The sequence below is a fragment of the Podarcis melisellensis genome (assembly GCF_964234715.1).
Source record: "Podarcis melisellensis genome assembly, chromosome: Z".
In the NCBI taxonomy this organism is placed as follows: Eukaryota; Metazoa; Chordata; class Lepidosauria; order Squamata; family Lacertidae; genus Podarcis; species Podarcis melisellensis.
The window spans coordinates 14,976,196-14,991,178 of NC_138547.1; the positions used below are offsets into that span (position 1 = coordinate 14,976,196).

The 14,983-nt window shown below is 44.4% G+C and overlaps 1 protein-coding gene across 1 annotated transcript in view; it reads right to left on the reverse strand.

The window, feature by feature from the left end:
• CFAP77 (cilia and flagella associated protein 77) overlaps positions 1 to 12,485 on the reverse strand; it is an 89,790-nt gene extending 77,305 nt beyond the window's left edge. The window contains exon 1 of the mRNA XM_081897203.1: positions 11,700 to 12,485. Within this exon, the coding sequence (XP_081753329.1) occupies positions 11,700 to 11,885 (186 nt within the window). The 5' untranslated portion in view covers positions 11,886 to 12,485. The remainder of the gene's footprint in view (positions 1 to 11,699) is intronic.
• Between the last annotated feature and the right edge of the window lie 2,498 nt (positions 12,486 to 14,983).

Sequence of the window (14,983 nt, forward strand, 5' to 3'; positions counted from 1 at the left end):
TTTCCACTTGATTGAAAAAGTTGATGAAGTTTAAATGAAGCAGAATTAGGAAGCGGGGGTGGACGAGTATTGACGTCGGCCCAGCTGAAGAATGTACAATTCAATAGGGCTGGGAGGGATTTTTTTTCCTCCTCTCTCCCCTTTTCAGTGGCAAAGAGGGGGAAAGGCCTAAATGGTATAATCTTCAATCAAATCTAACATTGAGGATGACAAGGCAGGGGTAATGAGAAGAGGCCAAAGCAGGCGTGTTGGTTAAAGAAATTAATCCCTCTTGCTGAGCCCAAGAGTTCAGGCTTTGATGTCTATTGTGTAGCCGTGGTGCCATCCTATCTAAATGCTAACTAACTAGGAGAGGGATGTGGGACTGTGCTTTTCATGGCGGAGGCTAATCTGATAATAACTATTTTATCCTCTCGATTCATACGCTCCAACTGTCCCCATTTCCCAGGGAAGGTCCTGTTTGTTTCATCGTCGTCCCCTCTCCTTGTTCCTGATCCTGATAAAATACTGTCCTCAATTTGGGGGGCCAAAAAAAGAGAGTTTTAATTCTGGCTTGGAAAGAGCCACTCACTTTGTATGGTTGCCTGGGGCACACAATTTCCTTCAGGTAACCCAAGTGCAAAAGTTGACAACACCTAGTTCTTGGAGTGGGGATGTTTCTTCTTTTAAGCCATAATTCAAGGACAAACTGCACATGGTTTGGGGGCAGGCATCTGTGTCTAAACTCAGTTCTGCCCCATTCACTGATATAGCAGAGTACAGGATCTTTGTGTTAAGAGTCATGCAGTGAAGACTCTTGACTTAATGGTTCCCTCTTTAGATGCTAAATTTTCAAAGGTAATAAGCCAGCCCTGTTGTGTTTGGAGACCCAAGTGGGGCTCTAGGCTTCTGCCCCAAGCTACCACCCTTATGATGCCACAACCTCCAAGCTCTCTAGAGATGGGGGAGTATGTGTTTCAGTTCACATTTAAAGGCCAACCTACCAACTTCGCCGTTTCCAAAACTATATGCGAACCAAAATGCGGCCATCTTTCAAAGTTCACACTTCTCCAAATTTTGCAATGCAGCTGCTCAGCCAAGTAATGCTTACAATAGTGCAAATCCCAGAGTAAAGTATGCATAAAAATTCATATATTAGTGAAAATGACATATAAGAATTCATTATATTATGGAAATTTGACTATTAAGTATTCAACACGAGACCTAATCAGAGTAGACCCATTGAAGTTAATGGTCATGGATAACTTATAGAATCATAAACTTGTAGAGTTGGAAAGGACCCTGAGGGTCATCTAGTTCAATCCCCTGCGATGAGGAATCTCAACTAAAGCATCCATGATACTTTGCCATCCAACCTCGGCTTTAAAACTTCCATGGAAGGAGAGTCCATCACCTCCCAAGGGTTCCATTGTTGAACAGCTCTTACTGTCACAAAGTTCTTCCTGATGTTTAGTCAGAATCTCCTTGTTTTGGTCCTACCCTCCAGAGCAGGAGAAAACAAACTTGCTCCATCTTCCATGGGGCAGCCCTTTAGATATTTGAAGATGGTTCTTATATCGCCTCTGTCTCCCCTTTCCCAGGCTAAACATACCTGACTCCCTCAACCATTCCTCATAAGTCTTGTTTCCAGATCATCTTGGTTGCCCTCCTTTGCACACGTTCCAGCTTGTCAATATCCTTTTTAAAATGTGGTGCCCAGAACTGGACACAGGACTCCAAGTGGGGTCTGACCAAGGCAGAATAGAGCAGTACTATTAGTTCCCTTGATCTGGACATTAGACTTCTGTTGATGCAGCCTAGGATAGCATTTGCTTCTTTTGCTGCTGCAGCACACTGTTAACTCATGTTAAGTTTGTGGTCTACTAAGACCCTTAAATCCTTTTCACTTGTACTACTAAGTGCACAATCTTACATTTTTCCCTGTTGAAATTTACAATGCTACCTCGGGTAAAGAACTTAATTCATTCTGGAGGTCCGTTCTTACAATGAAACTGTTCTTAACCTGAGGCACCACTTTAGCTAATGGGGTCTCCCGCGGCCGCAGCACCACCACCGCACGATTTCTGTTCTCATCCTGAAGCAAAGTTCTCAATCCAAGGTACTATTTCTGGGTTAGTGGAGTCTGTAACCTGAAGCATCTGTAACCAGAAGTGTCTGTAACCCGGGGTACCACTGTATTGTGTTAGTTTTGGAGAACTAGGGTTATCCAATCTGTTAAGGTAATATTGAATCCCAATGCTGTCTTTTGTGGCATTAGCCACCCCTCCCAGTTTGGTGTCATCTTCAAATTTGTTAATTTCAGTGGGCCTGCTCTGAGTAGGATGTGGCCAAATGCTACCCTAGACATTCAAAGCATGTGCCTTCCCTCAAAGAACACTGGGAATTGTAGCTTATCAAGGGTGCTGGAAATTGTAGCTCTATGTGCAGCAACCCATAGTTCCCAGGATCCTTTGAGGTAGTCATACGCATTAAATGTTGGTGTGTATGCAGCGATAACTCTTTGATGGCCCTCAGGCACAAGAGGGAGGGAATTGTATTTCAGTGCATATCAGTGCTTTAAGGCACCATAATGTATGGTCATTATCCTGTCATTTCAGCCAGTCTTGAAACCACATAGAAGGGACTGACAGATTAAAATAACTTACACCCGTCACAGTGGAACACATAAAGTCATTGCATAACAAAGACAACTCTGCAAGAATAGTCCAAAACATTTTGCAGTTTGAGACGAAGGACAAGATGATGTATTCCTCCCCTCTCTCCATTTCTATGTGCAAAAACTGACCACACTAGCTGTTGAATCTTCCTTCAGCATCCTCCATTGCACCTGAAGGATTCAGGCTAGCTTAGGGCAGTGGAAGCTCATATGTTAGGGTATATGGGACACTGCTCCACCAAGCTCAGTCTTCCCTCACCTGCCTACCTTACTTAAAAACAGTCCAGGGGGGAAGCACTGGCTCTCAGCTTCATCCTTAGTTTCAGGCCACACTCACACTAAACATTTAAAGCACTATGATACCACTTTAAAACGGACATGGTTTCCCCCAGAGAATTCCGGGAGCTGTAGTTTGTGAAGGGTGCCGAGGGTTGTTAGGAGGCTGTGGTGTAAACCACTGAGCCTAGGGCTTGCCGATTGGAAGGTTGGCGGTTCGAATCCCCGCAACGGGGCGAGCTCCCGTTGCTCGGTCCCTGCTCCTGCCAACCTAGCAGTTTGAAAGCACATCAAAGTGCAAGTAGATAAATAGGTACCGCTGTGGCGGGAAGGGAAACGGCATTTCCGTGCACTGCTCTGGTTTCGCCAGAAGTGGCTTAGTCATGCTGGCCACATGACCCGGAAAAACTGTCTGCGAACAAATGTTGTCTCCCTCAGCCAGTAAAGCGAGATGAGCGTCACAACCCCAGAGTCGTTCATGACTGGACTTAACTGTCAGGGGTCCTTTACCTTATTCCCTTCCCAGAGCTATATTTCTCAGAGTTCTCAGGGAAGAATGACTGATTGCTAAATCGCTCTGGGAATTATAACTCTGTGAGGGAAATAGGGCCCTCCAAGCAGCTCTCAGCACTCTTCCCAAACTACAGCTCCCAGAATTCTCTAGGGAAAGCCATGTCTGTTCACCATGGTATCATGGAGCTTTATACATATGATGGTCTTCTTTTTGTCCTTTATATAACTCATCAGGAAGGAAGATGGAGACAAAATTGAATTACCGTATTTTTTTGCACCATAACACTCACTTTTTTCCTCCTAGAAAGTAAGGGGAAATGTCTGCATGTTATGGAGGGAATGCCTACGGGTGGCGGGGGGGGGGGAATCTGCTACAGTTGTGAGCAGAGGATCCATGGTTCCCCTTCCTTCCCTCCTCCGTGGCTCGCTTTGAAACAGTAAAGCGGGAGAAGAGCCACTGAGTGGGGAGGAGAGAGGGACAGAGAGCCTGCTTCTTTAAAGGAGCAAAGGGAGAGGAGAGGAGGCGCTTACACGAGTGTAAGCAGCTCCTGTCTGGTTGGTTCCTTTAAAGCAAGCAGGCTCTCTGTCCCTCTCTCCTCCCCACTCAGCTCGCTACATAGCAGCAACGTTTTTCGGCTCGGTAAGCTGGGGATGAGCGGGGAGGAGAAAGAAAAGCAGAGCCTGCTTGTTTAAAGGAGTAAAGTGGGAAAGGAGCCTTCTCCCCTTATACCCCTCGTCTTCATTATTAGCAGAAATCCTTCTCCACCCACCCCACGTGTGCTCCTTGTCCCTTGAGTGCTTTTCCTTCCCTGCCCACTTAAAACGTGGTTACAAAGCACAGATGCACATGGATCCTCAGGAGTTTTGCACTGGGCCACCCCAAATTCACCATCAGATCACATAGCATGTCCATGACTACATCTTGCACCAAAAAAATCACGCACCCACTGTTGCCTGGGGCAGCAGTGGTGCAAAAACGTGGTTACAAAGCATGGATCCACATGGATCCTCAGGATTTTTGCATTGGGCTACTCCAAACTCACTGTCAGATCACATGTCTGTGGCCACAGCATGAACCACAAAAATCATACATCCACTGTTTCATTTAGAATATTTTTTTCCTGTTTTCCTCCTCTAAAAACTATGTGCGTGTTATGGTCGGGTGTGTGTTATAGAGCGAAAAATACGGTAATTGGTTCTGCCTGTCATTGGCTCTCTGGCACCATCTACTGGTAGGCTCCCTGCCTTCTGCCCCACCAGTTGCAATGGCCACAAGCCACCACTGGATTAGAGGCTGTACAACCAGCTGCAAGGCACATGAACACAGACACAGAGCTCTGTCCATTCAGCACCATTCAGCAACTGTCACATGAGGCAGGGCAACTTTCAAGGGGTGAGGCCAGCTAAACAACAATAGCACAGGCAGCTCCAGTTTGCTCACTGCTTCTGTATCACTGAAAAAGAAGTTTACCTGGTGGTAAACTAGTTGCTCAGTGCAACTGCCACAACCCCACCAGGGGGGTATTCAACATTTTCTAAACTACTTCCATGTTGTTCCACTATTGAATAGCTCCTCACATTTAGACAGGGGCGAGGAACCATTTTTAGTATTGGCTAAGGTGGATGTCAGCTATAGTCCCAAGGAAGTGGAGGCACCAGATTGGTGAAATCTGCCTTACCTTTTGATTCTGAACCCAAAGGACAGAATCTAACTTTGTGCAAGGCATCCAAGAAAACACTGTGAATATTTCAGTGGTTTCCTTTAATATTTCAAGGTGTTTTGAGGATGAACTATGTTTTTTTATATATACAGTGGTACCTCGCATTAAGAACTTAATTCGTTCTGGAGGTCCATTCTTAACCTGAAACTGTTCGTAACCTGAGGCACCACTTCAGCTAATGGGGCCTCCCGCTGCCGCCACGCCGCTGCTGTGTGATTTCTGTTCTCATCCTGAAGCAAAGTTCTTAATCCGAGGTACTATTTCTGGGTTAGCAGAGTCTGTAACCTGAAGCATCTATAACCTGAGGTACCACTGTAATGTGGAGGGTTTTCACTCTTCGAAATATTAGCATTTCCAGAAATGTTACATCTCTAGATAAAACTGCTTTGATTCCTGTCCATCTGTACACAGGACAGGTCACTGTGTATTTCTTGTTCATTCTTATTGGAGAAAGGGTCTAGGGTACTGCCATGACCCCAGAGTTCGGCAGCTGCCAGGATCCTGACTCAGTTGGATCCCCACCAGGTTCTGGGAATTTTTTTAATGGCAATTTATTTGTTTTTTAAAAGTTTATATCCCGATTTTCACTGCATCTGACTGGATTAGGAAAATAAAACAAATCATAGAAAAAGCTAGAAAATAATGCAGTGTAATTGTTAGCATGCTGTGCAAATTTAAGTATAAAGGGTTGCCGCCAACTTAAGTCCTTCTCAGAGTAGACCTACTGGAACTAATGGGCCTAAATTAATCATGTGCATTAATTTCAATGGCTCCATTATTTCAATGGCTCTACTCTGTCCCCTATCCCCCCCTTTTAAATATCCCATCCACTTTCTCAAGTGCAGTGCATAAGAGGCTCTTCTCTTGATATAACTGCATATGGCTTTGCTTTGGGAAATTACACTACCCTGATAATTCAGTCTGGGGTAGAAAAAGGCCCCCATAATATTGCCTAATATTGCCTTGGTCTGTTTCTTATTTCATGGATCTGAGGATGGATGTACCACTCAGAACTGCAGTCATGTTACAGTTTTAAGCTACCCTTTCCAAATTCTTTCATTTTATGATCAGGCCAATCCCCCACCTTGCCCCCATGATGTAAATATATGTAAAAGCAAGGACAGGGAACCTATGCCTCTTCAGGTGTGGTTGGACTACAACTCCTATCATCCCAGACCATTGGCTATGTGGCCTGGGACTGATAGGTGTTGTAGTAAAAAAAAAAAAACCATCTGGAGGGACACAGTTTCTTCCAGTCCTGTTATAAGCAAACTTTTCTCTTTTTTTAAAAAACGGCATCTTATGCTATGGATAAAGGCAGTGAAATAAGGAAACTTATGAGAGGTTGCCACCTAGAGGAGGAAGAAGAAAGTAGGAGCTGCAGAAAAGGCATGCTTGGTGTCGCTAAAACAGAGGGTGGCAGCATTGCCATAAATATATTTATTTTGGAGGGATGAACAGAAGAGGCAAAGTGAATTTTTGAGGACAGTGAGGCATCATCCCACAGACTAGATTTCTAAAAAGGAGGTAACTGGATATGCTCTGATGTCGAAACACATTTCCTGCAGTGAGTCCTGCTAAATTTTGATGGGGTCAAGTTTCAAGAGAGCAGTGTTTGGCGGGTTTCAGCCTTGTTTTAACTTCTAAATTGTAATCTTTTTACACAATTTGTATGTGGAAAGTGCAATCTGATGGTGATGATGACTAACAGGCTTGGCTTCAGCAGTTGGCACCCTTGGGCAGCTAACAGGACACATCCTCAGTATGGGCTATGAATGGAAGCTGCAGGCTTGCACATATTGTACGGTGTAGTGGTTAGAGTGTCAGACAACGGTGCCTGGGAGACCAGGGTTCAAGTCTTTCACTCAGCCGTGAAGCCTGCTGGGTATCACTTAGGCCAATCACCGACTCCAAGCCTAATCTACTTCACAGGGTTGTTGTGGGGATTAAATGAGAAGAGGCAGAACCATGCATGCCATCTTGAGCTCCTTGGGAGAAAAGGTGGGATAGGAAGGCAATAAAAATAATAGAATAGAATAGTCATGTTATCTAATAACACTCCTGGTCATTAATCTTTCAGATGTTATTTAACAAAATGTATACAGAAAACCTTTAAGCAGGTTTACAAAAAAAACCCCACATTAAAATTATAAATAAAAAACAGTTAAACAGGTACTTTCAGTGTTTTTAAAGATGATTAAAATCAACAGTAGCTAAAAGGAAATAAAACACCCATCAACATTCTACATTCTGGGAAGGTCTGCCTAACCAAACAGGAGAGCACAGTGAAAATGCCTGCCAGATGTCAATAGGCAGGGAGTTCCAAAGTATAGGTACTACTGCATTAAGAGGCTGATTTGTTAAAAGTGTGGAACAAGTATTGTATGACACCTGAAACAGCGCTGAAACGATCAACTCCCCTATAAAGAAAGGTTTCAGCATTTGGGACTTTTTAGTTTAGAGAAAAGGTAAGAGGCAACATGATGGATGCTTATAAAATTATGCCTGGCATAAAGTGGATAGGAAAAAGAAAATCCTTTCACCCTCTCTCCAAACACTAGAACTCCTGAATGTTAGGACTAAAAGTACTTCTTCACACAGTGCATAGTCAAACTATAGAACTCGCTCCAGTGATGACAGTTATAACTACCAACATAAAGGTAAAGGGACCCCTGACTATTAGGTCCAGTCGTGACCAACTCTGGGGTTGTGGCGCTCATTTCACTTTATTGGCTGAGGGAGCAGGTGTGCACCTTCCGGGTCATGTGGCTAGCATGACTAAGCTGCTTCTGGCGAACCAGAGCAGCACACGGAAACACTGTTTACCTTCCCGCCGGAGTGGTACCTATTTATCTACTTGCACTTGATGTGCTTTCGAACTGCTAGGTTGGCAGGAGCTGGGACAGAGCAACGGGAGCTCACCCCACTGCGGGGATTCGAACCTCCGACCTTCTGACCGGCAAGCCCTAGTCTCTGTGGTTTAGACCGCAGCGCCACCCACATCCCTAACCACCAACATAGACAACTTTAAAAGAGGATTAGACAAATTCCTGGAGCAGGAGAAGGCTATCAGTGGCTACTAGCCACAATGGGTATAATCTGTCTCCAAAGGTGGAAGCAGCAATGATTCCAAATACCAGTTGTTGGGAACCACAGGAAGGGAGAATGCTGTTGTACTCAGGACTTGCTTATGGGCTTCCCATAGGGCCATCTTGTTGGCCACTGTAAGAACAAGATGCTGAACAAGTTGGGCCATTGGCCTGATCCAGCAGGATCACCTTACGTTCTTATGCCAGTTCTGCGGATCAATGCAGTTGAGTGGGCATGTAAGGGTTAAAGCAATCCCAAAAGTAAACTGGTCCCAAATTGTTAAGGGCAATGCCTTAAACTTCGCCCACTAACAAACAGGCAACCAGATCTCTTTGTAGAGGTGTTATAATAATATACATTGCTATAATATATATTGCTATCACTAGGCCTAGAGATTTCTGCTCCATACTCTGTTGGAACCAGCATAGTGTAGTGGTTACTCTCATGAAATTCTACTCAATATTGATCCAGAGCTGATTCCAACGTATAGTTAGCAGAGTAAAAACTTAAATATGTTGCAGGATTCCCAAAAAATAGACCAGAGGCAATTGAATTTAATCCAGCAGGGCTTTTCTGCTACTGAAGGCAAATGAGCATAATGGTCACAAATCCATTCAGGATTGGCACTGCCCATAAGAAATCCAGTTGCAGCAGAGTTAATTTAAACTTACAACAACTTATAATAAGACTAAACCTTAACACTATATACAGTCATACCTCAGGTTACAAACGCTTCAGGTTGCACATTTTTGGGTTACAGATGCGCTGAAACCCGGAAGTACCGGAACAGGTTGCTTCCGGGTTTCAGCACTTGTGCATGTGCAGAAGCACTAAATCACGCTTTGCACATGCGCAGAAGTGCCAAATCGTTACCCGTGCGTGCGTGAGCAGACATGGCGCTGCACGTTGCGAACGCTGCAGATTGCAAACATGCCTCCCGCACGGATCATGTTTGCAACCCGAGCGTTTACTGTACAGAACACCAAAGCAAAAGAGATAGAAAGATAAAGTTAAACCCACGCTCCTTCTGGCCTTATTTTTATACTCAGCATGGCCTTGACTGAAAGGGACAGCAAAGCCAGTTTAAGCCAGCTGTATTCAACCCAAACATCATTAACCTTCTGCTTTTTCTTTCACACAGAGAAGCTTCCATAACCCTCTTTTTTTTAATAATGTATTTTTATTTTTAAAAAATCTTACAAAAGTATGTATAATGTCTCTCTCTCGTATTTTTACCATGTAACATTTTTACAAATCAGTTTCATTTGTTGAGACATTAGGAAGAAAAGGGGGAAAGAGGTGGAGAGGGGAAAGATGGGTGAGGGTGGGGTTGGGATGTTTCTATTTTACTTAATGTATGTAAGGTTTGGTGTCAGCGTTGCTCGTGCAGGTTCTCTGCTGTTCACTTGTGTTCCTTTGGTGGTGAGAGAGGTTGGGGTTGTTTGTTTGTGATTGGCTGTGGTGATCTTTGTTTTTGTGTGTGAGGGAGGTGGGTGGGTGTTCCATAACCCTCTTGAGTTAATTAGAATAGGAAAGATCTTTATACATCATATCAATACATTCTGCACTAAGAAATGCAAACTGACAGTTACAGTGCCATACTCCATACCTGGGAGAACAGAGTTCAAATCTCCAGTTGGCCATGAAAGCTCAATGGGTGACCTTGGGCCAGGTACTGCCTCTCATCCTAGCCAGCTACACAGGGTTTTTGTGAGGGTTTAAATGAGGATGGGGAGAAGAACCAGGAGCAAAAAGTGGGATATGAATACAATAAACAAATGTGCAAAGGAAACAGAATCTCAGCTCATCCTTAAACTATTGATCACATGCTTCCCTCTAGTGTTTAATCTGGCACCTGCAGGCACCCGCACTTCTAATTCTGTGTTATCATCAATATTCAAGGCCACTGGAACTTTGCTGTTTACTAAAAGTAGTCAACCTGCATGCCCTTCTATACCGACCAGTTTATCTTATTAGCGAGCAAATCCTGATGTCTGCCATTTGCTAACAACCATCCTAGACCCTGCACTCATCTCTGAAGGGTGGCAACAGAAGAGGGAGACTTTTCTGTGGTGGCCTCCTGTTTGTTGGATGGTCACCCCAGGGAGGCTTGCCCAGTGCCTTCATTACATATCCCTGGGCACCAGGCAAAAACATTCATCTTCATCCAGGCCGTTGGCTAATGAAACTGTATATGGGGCAGGGTATTGTTTGTGTTTGTTACTACGTTATGTATTTTTGTGTTTTTGTATTTTAAACTCCCTGTGATCCTTGGATGATGGGCAGTATAGACATTTATTTAATATAAACAAACAAACAAATAAAAGCATTTATTGGTGTTCCTTTTCTAACATACAGAAGAAAATTGGTGGCAAAATGTATGTTCCCTGTAAGGCAGCCTTGAAGCACCTTAAAATTATTATTCCAATCCAGTGCAGTGAGAAGACAGGAAAATACACACACACACACACACACACACACACACACACACACACACACATCTAATGAAAAGGTCACATCTAAACAAATGATACTGGATAGCATGTATGCAAACGTGCTTAGCACCCACAATTTAAGGGGCAGTCCTTATCAACCTATCTGCCCGCCCCAGGCAGCTGCTGGAAACCTCGCACCCTCCCAAGACCACCACCGTGTGGCTTCCATGTGAGCCCCTGCACCATGAAGCTGGGTGTGAAAGCTGCCATTTTGAACTTCCGCCACTCCGTATCACTGTAGGAAAGTAAAATTCTCTCAGTGAGAAGCTGTGAATAGGTGTGTGTCAATCTTAACTTTTTCTACGGTTTATTACTGTAGATTAAAGATTGGCATAACTTAATATGAAAACAGGTTGCCATGGTTGCCAGAGAGCAAAATAGAAAATGGCTACTGCTACAGCCAGGCCCAATGGAGGGGAAAGAGCTGTAGCTCAGTCGTAGAACATCTGCTTTGCAGTCAGGAAGTCCCAAGTTCAACTTGCTAGGGTTTGGTAAGGCCCCTGTCCAAAACCCTGAAGACCTGCTGCTAGTCAGTGTGGACAATACTGAACCAGATGAGCCAGTGGGCCTGACTTAGTTTTATGGCGGCTCCCTGTGTTCCTATTTTAATCAGCCTTTAAAACACAATGAGGACTGGAAACTTGCTTTGTTTTTAGTGCTACAGCTTAGTGGCAGTCCCTGGTGCCTCCAGGTAGAGCTGGGGAAAGTTACTCCATAAAACCCTTGAGAGCTTCTGCCAGTCAGTGTAGAGAGCACTGGGCCTGATGGACCAATGCTCTGACTCTCGATGTCCCTAAGCAGCTGGGGTGGGGGTCTGAAGGCTGTCAGAGGTCACTTTGCTGACAGTCCCATCAACTTGTGAAAATGCCACAGACACAAATCCCAAGAGGTCCCCAAAAGCGGCCTGGGGACCTCCCTCCCTCCAGTCCCGCGCCATAGCCTCCTCACCTTAGCGATGAGATGGTTCTGGAGCATGCTCTCACGGGCCACTCCTAGCCGCTCGTTCTCACAGCCTGGGTGCAACTCTGCCAAAGTCATTGGCCTCCGTGGCGGAGGACAGATTTGGCTGACGCTGCGGCGCCGGGGCAGGCGCACCTTCTGGGCGGTCTTCTGCTCAGGGATGGCTGCTGCCATGGCTGCCCACTGGTGCCACACGTGAAATGCCCACCACTGCTCTGGAACGAGAGGGATCTTGCAGCGGCTCCCGGCTCTTTTGGGGCTGCACCACGTTGGAGGGGAGAGAATGGATGCAGAGGCAAGTTGAGTAGAGAGACGCCCCTCTGGGTTACGTCAAGGCCGTGAAAAGAAGGAAAAGAAATCCTGAGGAGCCAAACGTACACATACACTCTCTCCTTCTCCTCTCTGGGGAATGGTGAGGCTGGTTGTCGCGGCAACAGGGGACGCTAACTGTGTTTATAAAACAGTAGCCAACAGCAGGGTAGGGCGCAGCAACACCACACCAGCGCAAGGGGTTGCTAAACAACCGAGTGCAAGAAAGCACACACACACACACACACACATATCAAACTGTAAAACCCGCTGGCTGATAAGATGGGCCAGCAGTCGTGAAGTCCCAGGGCAACTCTGCATTTAGGAGCATGTGCCAGTTTATGCATTATCAAATCTGCCATGAACTTTCAGGGCCATAGGTGCCAACTCCTAAAGGGAGTAAATGAGGCAGTTCCCCCCCCCCAATGTATTTTTTGAGGGAGCAAGGCCACCTCAATGTTTAGAGGGTGTTCAGCTCCACCCCCTGGTTCCTTGTGATGTCATACATGCGACGTCAGGATGTCACGCAACATCGCATCAGCACCCCTCAATAATCTGGAGAATTAATGCCTCTGTTCTGGGCAAATCATAATCAAAACACATAAACAGCTATTGAAGCTCTAGTGCTCAAGAAAGGAAACAACATTCACAGTTGTTCAGGAAAAGCTCAGTTAAGTGATTGGAGTGCTGGGCCTGGGAGAGACCAGGATTTGAATCCTCACTCGGCCATGAAGCTCTCCTGCTGACCTTGGGCCAGTCACTGCCTCACTGCCTGACTTTCCTCACAGAGCTGTTATGGGGATTGAATGAGGTGTGAACCACGTATGCCACCTTGAGCTCCTTGGAGAAAAATGTGTGCAATAAATAAATGGAGTAAAAATAATTTTAAAATGAAAAGTAGAACATTTAAATCAGAAATAGTATACAAATGCAACTTTGCATTTATTATTAGAAATATCTTGACACAGCTTTTAAATTAGATTAGTTACATTAAAAACAACAACAGCAAGGTTCTTTGGAGATTAAAGGTTGTTCTTTTAAAAAGTGTGGTGGGGGGAGACCTGGACAAAGCTGCCAAGATGAGATGTGTTGTTTGTTTGTTTGTTTGTGTGTGTGTGTGTAGTTATGTATTTATTTGGCAAAGGTGTCACTATGGGGAGTTGCTTTACAACTATGGGAACCTGGAACAGTTAGAGGAGAATCTGACCAATCACCAGGTGAACTACCGGTAATTGCAGGTCTCAACAGTTATGGGTCACTTCATTCTACCATTTGTGAGAACAAGCAGTCATGGATTTTACTTAAACCCATTAAGGGGGGGCTATGACAATCAAGGATACCCAAGTTTTTTGAAGCTAAAAATCTAGAATGCTCTAAACACACACACACACACATACCCACACACACAAAAAAAAACCCCATCACTGCCAGAAGGCAGAGGAAGGCCACATTAAAAGCACATTATGCTACCACTTTAAACAAACATGACTTCCAACAAAGAATTATGGGAGGTGTAGTTTGTTAAAGGTGCTGAGAGTTGTTCCCCTTACAGAACTACAATTATTACAGTGGTACCTCGGGTTACATACACTTCAGGTTACAGACTCCGCTAACCCAGAAATAGTGCTTCAGGTTAAGAACTTGGCTTCAGGATAAGAACAGAAATCGTGCTCCGGCGGCGCGGCGGCAGCAGGAGGCCCCATTAGCTAAAGTGGTGCTTCAGGTTAAGAACAGTTTCAGGTTAAGTACGGACCTCCAGAACGAATTAAGTACTTAACCCGAGGTACCATTGTATTCATTTCCTTTCTATACCACTTTATATTTTTAAGAAGAAATCTCAAAGCGGTTTACCACACATTAAAATATGAAATAAAACAATCCGGAATAAAGCATTAGTGAAGAAATTCAAATATAAAGTATACAAAAGACTCTACCCCTCCACACTTCCTCCCAGACAAAGTACAGTACTAGAGTTCTCCACTCCTCCCAAACTGAACTTAGTGTGGCCTCTGAGAAAACTTTTCTCTCTCAGCAAAATTGCTTCTTGGGGTCACAGAATGGAAGTTGGGGAGGAAGGGAGAATCCAAGCACCTGCTCCAAGCAGTCATTAGGCTGAAAAATCACTTGGCAACAGTTTTGGCAATCAACTGTTAATTTGAAGAAAGGAGATACTCCCTTCCGTTTTCATCTTACAATAAATTGGATGTGTGAGCGGGTGTGTGTGTGTGAGGAATTAAGGTATGAATGCAGTAGACAAATTGGTCATCTTATATTTCTCTCCTGTGATGTACTTTTCTACTCCCCTTTGCGCCAGAAAAGCCCCATCCTCACAAATATGAAGTAGCAAGCAAAAATTGCAAGGTCCAGTAGCTGCTGTTTCATCAGGTGAAAATAAAATGTCTGTGTTTGGTAGACGGAGCGTAAATATTCATATCCGCAAAATGAGCAGATCATTTACATAGAAAAGTCTCCTTTAACTTGATGTACGTGGAAGAGGCATTGATTCTGTTTAGCGATTAAGGTTGCATTAGGATAATACATAGGCAGGCCACACTCAGGACTGCCCCCATTACAAACACTTTGCACCACAAAAACCCATTATTTGATAAAGATAAATTACCACCTGATTAATTATCATTGCTTTCTCACACTGTTGGTGCATAGCACTGGCCCACTTGTTGTGCCATTTTGACATCTTGGATTAATTTCCGACATCAGAATACTAGCACAAGTGACAACAACGGCTATTTCCCATGAGAACAGTTTCCCTGTTGATTACAGACCTTTCCCATACATGTTATCACCCCACAACTCTTATATACAAGCCAAAATAAGTTTTCCATCAAAACATCCTGCACATGTGAAGTGTACCTTAATTACTGCAGCATCATAAATATTTACTAAGAAGTCTTATCAGTTCCTTTCAGTAAAGGTGCTAGTCTTATTTTCAAAGCCAGCTCATC